At 41.9% G+C, this 15,643-nt stretch overlaps 1 protein-coding gene across 1 annotated transcript in view; it reads left to right on the top strand.

The window, feature by feature from the left end:
- Window positions 1–15,643, top strand: part of slc6a17 (solute carrier family 6 member 17) — a 67,513-nt gene that overhangs the window by 28,894 nt on the left and 22,976 nt on the right. Inside the window, exons 4-8 of the mRNA XM_034172270.1 lie at window positions 4,930–5,111; window positions 6,900–7,010; window positions 11,488–11,729; window positions 11,824–12,016; window positions 13,308–13,500. Coding sequence (XP_034028161.1) covers window positions 4,930–5,111; window positions 6,900–7,010; window positions 11,488–11,729; window positions 11,824–12,016; window positions 13,308–13,500 — 921 coding nt within the window. The remainder of the gene's footprint in view (window positions 1–4,929; window positions 5,112–6,899; window positions 7,011–11,487; window positions 11,730–11,823; window positions 12,017–13,307; window positions 13,501–15,643) is intronic.

The following is a 15,643-nucleotide window of genomic DNA, read 5'->3' as shown; positions in this document are numbered from 1 at the left end:
AGAAGAGGTGAGGTAAGTCAGCAGCTACAACTAATATCCTTCAAAGGCACACACTATCAGCAACACATTCAGGTCTGAATTTAAGCTTTATGTAAATGAGCAGCTTCTCACAACAGGTGGAGGATCATCAGTCCGCACGCCACGGCCGTGAGAAGCGAGCTGCACAATTCTCATCAATGTTCAAATATACTGCGTAACAAAATACCAAATTACTATTAACACTTATTCAGAAAATCAATCACCTCTGATGTGTGCTGACAGCATGTGTCCCTCACCCGTCCTCCTTCACAGGCACGATGTGTCAAACCCAGGCGCGGTCCTCAGCGTCTCACAAAAAAACGTCACAAGGTCGAGTTCCCGGCAATTCTGCTTGAACCACTCATGGCTTAAATGCAGAACGCCATCTAATTATCTGCTTCAGCTGAAAGTCCTTAAGTCCGCACGTGAGCATCATCCACAGGTGCTGCGAGTCATTAGGCCTGCACGTGGACATCCTCCACAAGTGCAGCCAATAATGTTGATGAGGGTGAAGGATTCTTCTGCCAGCACCGTGTCCACAGACAAAAACCAGTTTGCATACCACCTGGAGAGCAAAGAAAAGAAAACAACACAAAAACATCCAGCCAAACCCCCCAACACACAACATGAGGGAGTGGGGAAATAAAGTTCTAACAAAATATAAGAAATCAATGTCCAAGTGTACTCCAAAAACCAGAGAGGCTTGTATGGGGATAAAGAACAAAATACAATTTCAAACCCTACAAAGGGAGTGGGGAATTAAGTACCAAGAAATACAGAAACTAATGTCAAAGCGTAAAACCAACATTCAGAGAGGCTAGTGCAGGATAAAGAACAAAAATACACTTTCAACCCTTCACAAGGGATGGGGAAAAATCAGTAAGGTCGAAGATACAAAGTCCAACAAAATCCAAACTGAGATACTCAACGGCATAGCACCAAATTTTGGGCTCTAGGTACTAGCCATATTGAAGACACTTCCCCCCACACACACACACATACACACACACACACTGTTATGTTCTTTTTTATTAATGCAAACACCAAATTTCTAATGCGTAGTCAAACCAGGTCTAAATCATGTATACCTTAGATCACACCTGGGAGTCAGAACCCTTTTTAAAGTTGGGGGAGCAATATTGAGTTGGGGGGTCTGGGGGACCAAATGGTGCAATTTGGTGCATTCCCATCTGTTAAAATGCACAGGAATGCACCAAATTGCACCATTTTGTGTTTATTACATGGAAAACAATAAAAAAAACTTTGGGGACTTTTTTTGTCTGATGACTGCGAATATCCAGTTTATATGATGACGGTTTTGGTGCATTTTATTGTACATGGGACTGAGCAATAAATTTACCTCTCAAAGCTTTGATGATGAAGTCGCTTCCATCCCACACAGCTGACTTTATTTTCCCAAATTTTTCTTTTGTTCAGATCTGAAGGGAATCTGTACATCTTGAAGCCCTTGTTGTGTCTAATTTGTGCATCCAAATGCACAAAAACCTGTAATTTTCAGCAAATAAATAAATAAAATAGCTGGATTTACATACAGATAGATTAACAGCAAACGCTGTTTTGGAACCGAGATGGCACCATGAGTCACGTTTCCAATTTTTTTTTTTTTTCGGCTCTTCATGCCGCCACTCTCTCAATTTAGGCACACTACCTGAGAGCTCCATTTCCTAATAAAATTAATTTAAAAGTGTAAAAAGCATAGTAACATACTATGTCAGGGAAAATAAGTGCATCTTAAGTCTGGACTTGAAAGTCTCCACAGAATCTGACTGTTTTATTGATGCAGGGAGATCATTCCACAGAACAGGGGCACGATAAGAGAAAGCTCTGTGACCCACAGACTTTTTATTCACCCTAGGGACACAAAATAGTCCTGCACCCTGAGAACACAAAGCCCGGGTCAGTTCGTAGGGTTTAATTAGGTCAGCTAAGTAGGAAGGTGCCAGTCTGTGAACAGTTTTATAGGTTAGTAGCAGAACCTTAAAATCTGGTCTCACTGGGACAGGAAGCCAGTGAAGAGACGCCAAAATGGGTGTAATGTGGTCAAACTTTCTGCTTCCTGTCAAAAGTCTGGCTGCAGCATTTTGAACCAATTCAACACCTAATGCTGGACTGTGGTAAACCAGAAAATAGAACTTTGCAGATGTCCAATCTAGAAGAACCAAACACATGAATCAGGGTATCAGGCATAGGCAGGATGGGACGAATCTTCGCTACATTTCGCAGTTGGAAGAAAACAGTCCTTGTAATATCTCTAATGTGGAGGTCAAAGGACAATGTAGGAACAAAAATTACCCCAAGGTTCCTCACTTTGTCAGTGAGGAACCTTGGGTGAATCACACAGATCAGTCTGACCTTCACATAAACACCATGCTGACTGAGATATCAGCCACCACCCAGTCTGTGCTTGCTGCTAGTTCATGAGCAGCTCCATGATGCATGCTTTAAAAGCGCTTCACTTCAAACACACACCACGTCTGTTTTTACCAGATGGTGCAGTCTACTTTTGACATTTGAAAGGCATGTAATAGTAATAATAATAATAAGAGGAGGATAAATGTGTTTTACACAAGTGAAACAACCACCATGCTTTCATCAATGTCATTCAATCAATATTTAATCAATCAATCAATTTTTTTATATAGCGCCAAATCACAACAAACAGTTGCCCCAAGGCACTTTATATTGTAAGGCAAGGCCATACAATAATTATGTAAAACCCCAACGGTCAAAACGACCCCCTGTGAGCAAGCACTTGGCTACAGTGGGAAGGAAAAACTCCCTTTTAACAGGAAGAAACCTCCAGCAGAACCAGGCTCAGGGAGGGGCAGTCTTCTGCTGGGACTGGTTGGGGCTGAGGGAGAGAACCAGGAAAAAGACATGCTGTGGAGGGGAGCAGAGATCGATCACTAATGATTAAATGCAGAGTGGTGCATACAGAGCAAAAAGAGAAAGAAACAGTGCATCATGGGAACCCCCCAGCAGTCTACGTCTATAGCAGCATAACTAAGGGATGGTTCAGGGTCACCTGATCCAGCCCTAACTATAAGCTTTAGCAAAAAGGAAAGTTTTAAGCCTAATCTTAAAAGTAGAGAGGGTGTCTGTCTCCCTGATCTGAATTGGGAGCTGGTTCCACAGGAGAGGAGCCTGAAAGCTGAAGGCTCTGCCTCCCATTCTACTCTTACAAACCCTAGGAACTACAAGTAAGCCTGCAGTCTGAGAGCGAAGCGCTCTATTGGGGTGATATGGTACTACGAGGTCCCTAAGATAAGATGGGACCTGATTATTCAAAACCTTATAAGTAAGAAGAAGAATTTTAAATTCTATTCTAGAATTAACAGGAAGCCAATGAAGAGAGGCCAATATGGGTGAGATATGCTCTCCTAGTCCCCGTCAGTACTCTAGCTGCAGCATTTTGAATTAACTGAAGGCTTTTTAGGGAACTTTTAGGACAACCTGATAATAATGAATTACAATAGTCCAGCCTAGAGGAAATAAATGCATGAATTAGTTTTTCAGCATCACTCTGAGACAAGACCTTTCTGATTTTAGAGATATTGCGTAAATGCAAAAAAGCAGTCCTACATATTTGTTTAATATGCGCTTTGAATGACATATCCTGATCAAAAATGACTCCAAGATTTCTCACAGTATTACTAGAGGTCAGGGTAATGCCATCCAGAGTAAGGATCTGGTTAGACACCATGTTTCTAAGATTTGTGGGGCCAAGTACAATAACTTCAGTTTTATCTGAGTTTAAAAGCAGGAAATTAGAGGTCATCCATGTCTTTATGTCTGTAAGACAATCCTGCAGTTTAGCTAATTGGTGTGTGTCCTCTGGCTTCATGGATAGATAAAGCTGGGTATCATCTGCGTAACAATGAAAATTTAAGCAATACCGTCTAATAATACTGCCTAAGGGAAGCATGTATAAAGTGAATAAAATTGGTCCTAGCACAGAACCTTGTGGAACTCCATAATTAACTTTAGTCTGTGAAGAAGATTCCCCATTTACATGAACAAATTGTAATCTATTAGACAAATATGATTCAAACCACCGCAGCGCAGTGCCTTTAATACCTATGGCATGCTCTAATCTCTGTAATAAAATTTTATGGTCAACAGTATCAAAAGCAGCACTGAGGTCTAACAGAACAAGCACAGAGATGAGTCCACTGTCCGAGGCCATAAGAAGATCATTTGTAACCTTCACTAATGCTGTTTCTGTACTATGATGAATTCTAAAACCTGACTGAAACTCTTCAAATAGACCATTCCTCTGCAGATGATCAGTTAGCTGTTTTACAACTACCCTTTCAAGAATTTTTGAGAGAAAAGGAAGGTTGGAGATTGGCCTATAATTAGCTAAGATAGCTGGGTCAAGTGATGGCTTTTTAAGTAATGGTTTAATTACTGCCACCTTAAAAGCCTGTGGTACATAGCCAACTAATAAAGATAGACTGATCATATTTAAGATCGAAGCATTAAATAATGGTAGGGCTTCCTTGAGCAGCCTGGTAGGAATGGGGTCTAATATTCTTCTGACTGACCTAGTTTTGTGCCTACGATCATCTTATTTTATTACTTAAATGAATGACTGAATGAATGAATTAATACATGAATGGGCACTTTGGTTTAAAGTTTTTTTTTTCTTAATGCATTCCAGAGTTGTTTGTTACTCATCCAATAGATTGACTTTAATTTGCTTGTAACGTGAAGAGCTGATTAGGAGTTCTACTAATGTTCAATTAATTTGTGCAACAATAGAAAATTATTTTATGCACCACACACTCTTAAGATTGCCAATAAAATCTATGAGACATCATTTGTTTGTGATCAGATCCCGCTGTTGCTGCGCCCTTCACACTACTTCTCTGTTTTTTGTTGTTGTAGTCGTGGAGCCGGAATGTGAGAAGAGCTCAGCCACCACTTATTTCTGGTACCGACAGGCTCTCAACATCACCAGTAGCATTGATGACACCGGCGGTCTGAACTGGAAGATGACCCTGTCCCTGCTGGTGGCTTGGATCATGGTCTGTCTGGCTGTCATCAAGGGCATCCAGTCCTCTGGGAAGGTACAGGTTCTGCTTGGTTCCAAAACAGCGATTGGGCCTGCACACTTTCTCCTTTTCATATGTTTTAAATTAAGCTTTACTTTTGATAATTGTGTTTTATTCACTTTGCAAAGCTTTTCAGTCAACGGTATGACGCTAAAGCTCTCATCAGCACTCCAGTCTATTTTTGGATCTCATCTATGTTATGGAAGAGAGAAACATGAAATATTAATAAGCTTAAACTGAACCAAGCACAGACCGCTTCATAATGTTCACAGAGAAATCTCTCTTTGGCAACAACATCCTCTAATCTCCGTCCAGAGAGTGAATCATATGCCACAGAACAACATCCAGCAGCCATTTTCAAACAGAAAATACACAACCGAGACAGGATGGACAAGATCTGAAACAGCTGAAACTCTAAGAGCCCCTTCACACATAGTGTGAAGTTTGGACAAAGTGCACACTTAGTGCACATAACGCAGGAATTGTGTGCAGACTGTGTCATGTCGTCCCTGTCGCCAATGCCTCGTACATCTGTTGCTACAACTATTTGCGCACACAAGCACCTGAAAGACAAAGTGTTCGCTGTGCAAACCCATCGCACCCTCTCGCGGCAGGTGCCAGCCAAATTCCAGGTGACATGCACGAACACTTAACACTGCTCACATGGCACTTAGAAAATGTGTGGCCAGTTGCACTCTTGGCACGACAACAGACTGCAGACAACCACTGTCGTACTGCTGTGAAATTTGTCTAAGTTCCTCATGAGTGTGACTTTGCAATCACACACACTGACACGTGGGTGTGTGCGCTCCAGTCACAGGAGGTGTGGCTTCCGACAGAAGCAGCTGTGGTGATCTGTCATTCTGGACATTCCAGCTACACAACACCTACTGTGTTTGGACAGTCATGGACTAACAACTGTCCACTGTGAGGCGCATGTGTCTGATTGCTGTATTTCCGTGGATATAAATAAAAGCACATCACCTACTGACTGTCACATCACCTACATGAGCTCTGTTCCACATGACGCGGTGTCTGTGCTGTGGCACACCGTCCACAAGACACATATGTCGGGCAGAACACATGCACGGCTGACTGGACGCACCTGACCAGGAGATGTGGACATCAGAGCACACTGCTTCTCATTCATGTCATTTCATGACTGTATGTCTGTGACCATGGGTCATCACCAGAGGAACAGCCGGATCATATTTTTTTGCTCGCTTTATAAATGCTGTGTTTTTATATGGTGTGTGATTTCAATTTTTTTTTTTTGTAATACTTCCATGTCCTTCCTGATATGAGGCAGCTTCCCGCAGCTCTCAAAGAACAGCTCTGTAGCTCAGTGGTAAAGTCTGACTGGGGGTTTTGAAAGGTGTGAGTTCACGTCCCAGGTGGTGTGTTTTTTCTTTTTTATTTCCTCCACATAAGTGGTGCCATGTGGTGAACCTGGCACTGTTCCTGCTCAACGGACACCGGCACGTGCACGAGCTCTTGCACCAGGTTCGCGCACACCTGCCCGACGGCGCGATGTTTCGTGCACAAAGTTTTGTGCTGTTTTGCCGTTTTTGTCCAAACTTCGCACTATGTGTGAAGGGGCCATAAAGTTGGTCATTTAATTATCAGAACCAACGGGGCAGCAATTCCCTAAAACAACGCAGGAAGGATTCTTCACTTCTTCTCGATAATGCCTCAAAAATTCTCATTCATTTATTGTGTGTTTGTAGTGTCACTGTGTAAGCATCAGGAAGGTGTGTCCATGGCAACAACACAGTGTAACATCTCTCTCTCTCTCTCTCGTAGGTGATGTACTTCAGCTCTTTGTTCCCGTACGTGGTGCTCTTCTGTTTTCTGGTTCGAGGGTTGCTGTTGAAAGGAGCAATTGACGGCATTGCGCACATGTTCACCCCAAAGGTGAGAGGAAGCAGCTTTTGATTTTGACAAGCTAAAATGAAAGGCAAATCTTCCATAACAAAGGATTGTGTTTGCAGCCTGGACCAGGTTGGATTTTTTTTTTTTTTTTTTTTAATAAAACAGCTGCACTTTAGTTCTCCAAATTCAAATTGGGAGCATTGAAGGTGTATGAGAGCATGTGTACCGTAATTCTCTACAGACCAAATTTGTGTGTCTGTTAGTATGTATGTCAGTCAGTTCATTAGTAGGTCTGTCTGGCAAAACACTCAAAAACAACAAATTCACACACACACACACACACACACACACACACACACACACACACACACACACACACACACACACACACACACTCATCTTCCACCTCTTAAGGGTCACAGGGGGCTGGAGCATATGTTTTTTTCTGGCAACATGTAAAACCACCTGAAGATGTGCAGGTGTGTGTGTGTGTGTGTGTGTGTGTGTGTGTGTGTGTGTGTGTGTGTGTGTGTGTGTGTGTGTGTGTGTGTGTGTGTGTGTGTGTGTGTGTGCGGCACGCCACATTACGCAACTCTACATTGTCCCAGTGTGAAAGGGGCTTTTGGAGATTCATTAAATTCATTTAATAAATTACTAAAATCTTGAAGTGGAACCGCTTCTTTTCTACATTAGAAAGAATGAGTTGAGGTGGTTCCGATATGTGGTGATGATGCCCCCTGTTCGTCTCCCTAGAGAGGTCTTCCAGGCACATAGAACTGGGCAGAAGCCCCAGGGAACATCCATGACAAAATGAAGGGATTACATATCCCAAGTGGCTTGGGAACATCTCAGAATTCACCCAGGAAGAGTTAGAGGACTTGACTGAGGATGGGGAAGTAAGGGATGAGCTGCTTGGTCTACTGTCACCGCAAGCCGGGTGCAGATAAGTGGCAGAAAATGAATGAATGGATGAAAAATTAATAAAAGAAATTACTAAAATATATATTTTGGGGAATTTCTACTACATTCAAATGGATTTATCCATAGGGATTATGCTAGTAGTAGTAGAACTGTAGTTGTAATAGTCATAATAATAATGATAATTCCTTGTGTTAAAATGTCTCTTTCTGCTGGTGTGACTCAACCGTAGATTTGGATATGGACTCAACACATATTTAACCTGAGTGTCATTTTGCTCACAGAACTCATTCCTGAGGGATTGATGGTTTTTGCTGCTTTACCACAAACTCTATTCACATTATCAGTCACAGAAAAATTCCATCAACAGCCATACTGCCAGTGTCGGACTGATGCCTCCCTCTTGTGTTTATTCTATGTAATTACATGAAAAAAATGAAACGTTATGAGATTTTCAGCCACTTGCTTATTTGCTGTTCGAATTATTTTTTATGCTAGCATATCTATAGATATAAATTTTGCAGAAGAAGAATGTTACACAATGCAGAAGGATGTCTTTATCGCACATTGCAAGAGTGTAGGTTTTAATCTCAGATGAGCTGAGGTCAGGTGACAGCAACTGAGTTCAATGATGAACTCTTTCTTCTCATTCGGTGTTTCGCAGTTGTGAATCTCGCACCGTCTTTGGTCCGTAGCTCACGTGAGAGTTCGGTTTCAGCAGAGTTCCAGTGTCAGGAGCTCAGCACTCACAGTGTAACCACATCTCGTGAAGTATGGACAATAAGACAACATCAGGGCACAGCAGAAGTCCATCACAGGTGCTACACCTCCTCTAGATAACCCTCTCAATTTGGGAGAGTGTATAATCATCATAACTGCCCGTGAGCTCACTAAATTAAAGCCATCCTCACATGCGCTGTGAGACAGCGGAACTCTGCTGGCACCGCGATGCATTCTGAGAAGCGCAGGCGGCCACCAGGGGCATTATGGGAAACACTGAAACACTGAATTTAGTCACTCTGGAGCTAATCAGTAAAAATCGGCTGATACAGTAAACATCACCAAGCTTCTGGTGAAATTTTGGTTGAATATTTGACCAGTCTTCTATTTGACCAGTCTTCTTGTCAGAATTTGTAAAATTCAATTAAATTAGCTGTGTTCCTGGGACAGGTTTTGCATTTCACCATAGTCCACATATTTTTCTGTAAGGTTGAGATCAGGACTTTGGGAAGGCCTTTCCAAAAGAATGTCAGCCTGCTGTATTTATTCCACAACCAGTCCTGCTGGAATACCCAGTTGTCTCCAAGTTTCAACCAGCTGGCTTGAGGTTTTTCTGAAGAATTCTGATGTGGTCTTTCTTCAATATTCTATCCACTGGTCCAAAAACTGCCCCGTGTTCACAATGAGTGTAGATAAACATCTGACCACAACTGTAGCACCCATGGGTTATAGGTCCGAGGTCAACCCATACAGCATGTTTGGTGACCTCTAAGCTTTCAGTTGCTGTTAACAGATGCTCTCATAATTGTGACAATTAAGATTAAGATTTTGACTGACTCTGTTCCTAGCTTCAGAGAGAGCATTCTGGTCTAGACTGGAGCTGGAGTGGTTCTTTGTAATGGGGGCTCCTGGACAAGTTCCAAAAATAATCAGGCTGAGATGACTGTTTATGGGTTTGAAAAGATGAAGACACTTAATCCAGCTTTGACTGAAGAAGAACAAAGCCAATATCTATCTATCTATCTATCTATCTATCTATCTATCTATCTATCTATCTATCTGTAGCTATATCCATGACGCCACACAAAATTAAAAAAAAAAATGTGTGGGAAAACAAGTCTAACTTCAGAACCCAATTACCAAAGATTTTAACAGGCTTGACTCCTGGAATCTTTTGTGGAAAACTTAAAATGGAAATAGAGCTTTTTCTTCTGTGATCATGAACGCAAACCAAATCAGAGCCTCTCTCATGCAAATACACGGGAAATAATGAAGAGCTCCAGGTGTTTGAAGGCTGTTCTTGTGCTGACTGTTGCTAGTGATGATTGGCAAATTAGGGATTTGATTGGAGCCTACTGTTGACTTTACAGGTTGACTTTCAACGGTTGAGGGAAAGTGGGCGGACAGGATGCTGCGCCAGACTGGAAACATCATGAAGGATAATTCTATGCACCACCATGTGGCTGCTGAAGGAAGTGAACAGCCCTCAGACTTTGTGGTTGTGGCAAATGTCACCAGAAATGAAAAATTCTGAGCACATGTCCTTTGTGAATCTCCCAGTAGGCTAGACAGGGACAGAACTTGAAACCTTTTACCATTTAACCCAATGGCAATGTTGTATGGCTGGGGGGCCTGGCTGCCTTTTTGTTTCTGTCTTTTGTTTTTCCTTCCAGGTGGCTTGCATTTGGGACTGAGTGGCTGTGTTGCTGAGGTTATCAGGACCTCACCCTGATCACCTGCGGCTCGTCAGGACTCACAGCTGAGGTGCATCTATATGGATTGGAACATGGTGGCATTTAAGACTGGAGTATACAGTGTGTATTTGCCAGAGACTCGACCTTGTGACCAGACGGGTGAGATCGTCGTCTCGGGAGCCATCTCATCATCAGTGGATACAGAGAACGTCCAGGGTTTGATGCACGGTCTGTGAAAGAGGAGGGGGTGAGGTCTCACGCTCGTCAGCACACTTCCTGAGGTACGTTAGATTTTGTGACTAACATTTATACAGTCAGTAAATGTGGTGTCCCTCACACCTTTCTTATATTGAGCTGTATGTTAGTCATGTATCGGCTTCCACTGCAGTGGAGTTTTGTGAACTGGATGTTCCATGCCTGCAGGTTGGGAAGCTGATTAGTAATCAAGCCAGGAAGTGTTTGCTGTTTGTACACCTTTAAGTGTTCTCTCTGTGTGTAGAGTGTGGACTCACATAATGGTTCCTTCTTTCACAGACTCGGTTTGTTGCGGCCACCTGGGGGGTGTCGGCGGGGTCCTTGGGTCCGAACAGCTTCTGGCTCCGGACCGTTAGCGCTGCTGGGAGCGCACCACGCCAGACCGCACTTTCTTTTGTTGTATTTTGTATCACTGTTATGTATTAAATTCAGTTAGCCTTTGTACCGTGCTCTGCTTATTTCATACTGGGTCCTTCAAACGCTGGTCGGTTCTCCGAGCTGCGTCCGACACATAACAGGCAATGCTTCTGTAGACACTGTCTAGTACTTTACCTGTGATATGTTTGGTGGTTAAACTTATAGGTGCTTTTACTTCTTTGTGCAAACAAACATCCAAAAACACCCTGAAAAGTCCAACTCACATTTTATCTTCTGAATTACAGAGGAATATGTATCAATAATTAAGAAATTAATTTTTGCTGCTTTAAGTATTCTATATGTGGAACCCTTGCCCTACAAGCCACTTGACCAAAACAAATCTGGCATGTAGCATCATAAATGCACACTTCTCTTCAATTTCTGTCAGTGTAATTCATTTCAACGAGGTGGAAACTGGTATTTATTGTGTTTTCACTGGGGTTCAGACACTTCTATATCAACCAATCCTGCACTTGTCTTTATTTTTCTAAACGACTTTCTGTTTTTCTCTTCAGCTAGAAAAGATGTTGGAACCACAGGTGTGGAGAGAAGCTGCCACCCAGGTCTTCTTTGCACTCGGTTTAGGCTTTGGAGGCGTCATTGCGTTCTCCAGCTACAACAAGCGAGACAACAACTGCCACTTTGATGCTGCACTGGTCTCCATCATCAACTTTGTTACCTCCATCTTGGCCACTTTAGTCGTGTTCGCTGTGTTGGGGTTCAAGGCAAATGTCATGAATGAGAAGTGTATTGTCGAGTAAGTGTGCCACACCATACAGGCTGACCGGTCAGTCCTTTCACTGAATGAAATCACAGATATTTAAGCTCATTCTCTAATCTTCTGAGTGCAGGAATGCAGAGAAGATTCTGGGCTACCTGAACACAGGTGTACTGAGCAGAGAGCTCATCCCTCCTCACATCAACTTTTCCCACCTGAGTGCTCAGAACTACGCAGAGATGTACGGTGTCATCAAGACTGTGAAAGAGGACAACTTCAACCAGCTGGGCCTGGACGCCTGCATCTTGGAAGACGAACTCAACAAGGTCAGTGGGACAGACTTCATTTAATGAAAGTCTGATTCTTGAGAATGACTATATGTTTAGAAAAATGTGAATAATTGCATAATTGGCAGAACCGGAATGATAATACAATTGATGAAATGATTGACAGAACAGCACCTTACTATGCCCTCTACACTCAAGATATTGATAACCAATCTCAAGATAATGCTCCCCACCCCCATCATGTTGAATGCACAAACTTATCTCTCTTCTGTCCCAATTAGCACAAATCGCCGGAATAGCAGATTGCCATATTGGAAAATTTACCCTCACTAACACTAGATGTCACTGCACAAGCTCCCGTTCTGCCATTCCATCGCTGTTCTGTCAAGAGTTTGGGCTTCTAATGCTGACCTATAGCTTTATATAGTGGCTAAATAACTTGATTATTTTAATGGAGTGACCTGATCATCTCATCAGTACGTGTTTTGGGTGTAATATACGCAAAATGACCCATTCTGACAATTACCAGTTGTTCGGTTCCATTCCGCCTATAGTTCCAGCGATTAGTAGTTCCCCGAATGCCGGTCAGTTTAATGGCCCAGTGAAAAACAATGAAAACCAGGACATCGTCATCACTGTCTAAAAAACCCAGGATGGGCAGGACAGGATGTGAAAACAGGACATGTCCTGGGAAAACAGGACGTTTGGTCCCCCTAAGCTAGCAAACATTAACAATGTGGCTAGCAGCATGGTGGTTCAGTGGATAGTATAGACTACTTGCCAGACCTTCTTACTGTAAGGCTAACAGTAAGAAGATCCAGGGTTTGATTCCACTCAAACCCAGGTCCTTTCTGTGTGGAGATTGCGTGCCGACCCTGTGTCTGCATAGCTTTTTCCAGGGACTCTGATTTAGTCCCATCATCAATAAAACGGCCATTTGGGTCATACTCCTTTCTCTACTGACAGAGGCTGCCTGTTGCTCCAAGTTGTTGGATTGTGTTTAACTGTAACTTGGATGGGTAAAAATGCAGAAGACAAATTTTGATGTATGTGCAATAACAATAAAGGTCCTTTTTCTTCTGTAAGTTAGGGCACGCACTATGAGGGAACTCACAAATTGAGACATTTTAAACACAATCTATTTCCTTTGTTTGTTGTCATATGAACTTCAACTGGAAAACCCATTTCTGGATCTTCACCTATCATTTATCCCAATACACCTTCCTCAGTTATTAAACAAAAAAATGTGTGTATCTCTTTAGTGTTGGTGACGGTTCATTTTGCCTTCATATAAGAATTCATTATCCACCCACATTTGTTGGTCCTCCAGGCAGTTCAGGGCACCGGACTGGCATTCATTGCCTTCACAGAAGCTATGACCCATTTCCCTGCTAGTCCCTTCTGGTCAGTCATGTTCTTCTTCATGCTGATCAACTTGGGTCTGGGAAGCATGATCGGCACCATGACGGGGATCACCACACCCATACTGGATGCATTCAAGATACGCAAGGAGATCCTGTGTGGTGAGTGGCTTTTTACACAACTCAGGCTCAGAAAATGGCTTGATATTGTTGCAAATATTGCAGATTCTGAAGATTCATAATAAAAATGCAGTCAATTAACATAAATAAGCAGCAGTGGCCACTAGACCTAGACAGTTTGGAAATGAAAGAAACTGACAACTAAGTGTAGTGGCTGGTACTCTCTCTCTCTGCGTTGTGTTGTGTATTTGACTTCTCATTGCTCATTAAAAGCCTGCTAACGAGTCTTTCATTGGATTCAGGTGTATTGGAGCAGGGAGACAACTAAGAGTATCAGGAAGGTGGCTCTCAAGGACCGAACTTGAGCACCCCTGGTCTACTCAATGCAGATTTACCATAAAGTGCCATACTGTTTGTATTTCTTTGGAATTAATGTAAATAAAGTCCAAGACATATTCAGAGCCTCGTCCACAACTACCACAAAAGACTCCAAGCTGTCGTTGATGTTAAAGGGGCAATGCACAGTATTAAGAACAGGGGTATGTAAACTTTTGATCAGGGTCATTTGGGTAGTTCTCTTGTCATTTTGATTTAAAAAGAGAAAACACAGTTGTTTGACAATAAATGGCTTCACCCAACCACTAACCATGAGTGAAAAAAAAGTTTTTGTGTTGTCATTCATATTAAAAATGGCTAAAAAAGCAAAAATTCAGCCAGGGTATGTAAACCTTTGAGCACAACTGTACACAAAGTCTTTTTTTTTTTTTTTTTTTTTGGAAATACGTGAAGTCGGTGCACAGCATCACAGACTACATCGTCAGAATTATTTTTGAACTATCTTACTGTTTTTCCAAGTTGACTGAGAACAATTTTGGACTCCTATTTAAAGTTTACATTGGACTGTTTGGAACCTCTTGAGCTCAAAGGACCAGTGACACACACTAAAAATTAAGTCCCTTTTCTGTTGTTTATAAATTAATATCAAATGACAAGGATCTATTTTAGCCATCATATAAAACAAATAATGAATGTGTTTACATTCTTTCAATGGAACAAACATTTAACTTGGTGAAAAAATTGTACGTACCATTTTTCACCTCATGAAATATTCGTACCATTGAACTCATAAACATTCAATATTTGTATATTATATAATGGCTGAGTGGATCCTTGTCATTTGATTGGTGCTTTGTATGTCACGTGACATGGATTATTCATCCCATTTGTGTTGCATTTAGAGTGCAAATTTGGTTTCATACATTTGGTACCATTGCACTCTGCACACACATGCACCTACACACACACGCACACAGGGCCGGCCCAAGCCTTTATGGGGCCTTAAGCAGAATTTCATTTGGGGGCCCCCCTACCATCACCTCAGCACCAGATGCCTCATTATTCCATAGGCTACACTGTTATGTGTGTAACGTACCCACAATCATTAGCATTATTTGTAATTATCTTACATCATACAGGTGTCATTCTTGTTTTTAACCTTAAAGGGGTAGCAAACTCATAAATATGTTTTAATTAACTTCTACATACAGAGTGATGTATAAGTATGGCTCATTAATTTAACTATTTGAAAATAACATCAGCAGGCAGGAGACTTTCAGATGTGCAATGGTGTGCAAAATGTTCAATATCCAAATACAAAATAGAATCAAATGACATTCACATTATCTTACAGAAAAATTAAGTTGTAATCAAAATTAAATACTTAAATAATAAATACAATACTTAATCTCCAAAATGAAATCCACAACATAACAACGTGTGTGCATAGCAATGTACAAACATTGCACTGGGGGCTATTGCTTTAACTTTGGCCTGCAAACCATTGAGAGCTGAGCTACTTTTCCCCACCTTTTGCACCAAATTAATCTGAGGAGTTGATCGGTCCTGCTGTTTAACTGTTTTTCTTCGTAAGGAAGACTATCAAATGGCTTCGCCAAAATCCAGTCCACAACATTCAAATTGTCTGCCATTATGTGCAGCTTGCTAGCTGGGACTGGCGCGAGGCTAGTGTGAAGTTTGTCCGCCTGTGAGTGCTTTGTGATGTTGGAGGAGCTCAGCAGCACCCGCTGCTCGGTAGGGACAAAAACTACGATAGAAGTCAGAAAGAGTGATAGAAGTCAGTCTCCAAACACAAGCAGCTACAAAAAAAAAAACACCAGAAATAGAA

Source organism: Thalassophryne amazonica, chromosome 6, assembly GCF_902500255.1.
Source record: "Thalassophryne amazonica chromosome 6, fThaAma1.1, whole genome shotgun sequence".
In the NCBI taxonomy this organism is placed as follows: Eukaryota; Metazoa; Chordata; class Actinopteri; order Batrachoidiformes; family Batrachoididae; genus Thalassophryne; species Thalassophryne amazonica.
Note: the sequence above shows the minus strand (reverse complement) of the source record. Positions and strands in the feature narration are given on the sequence as shown.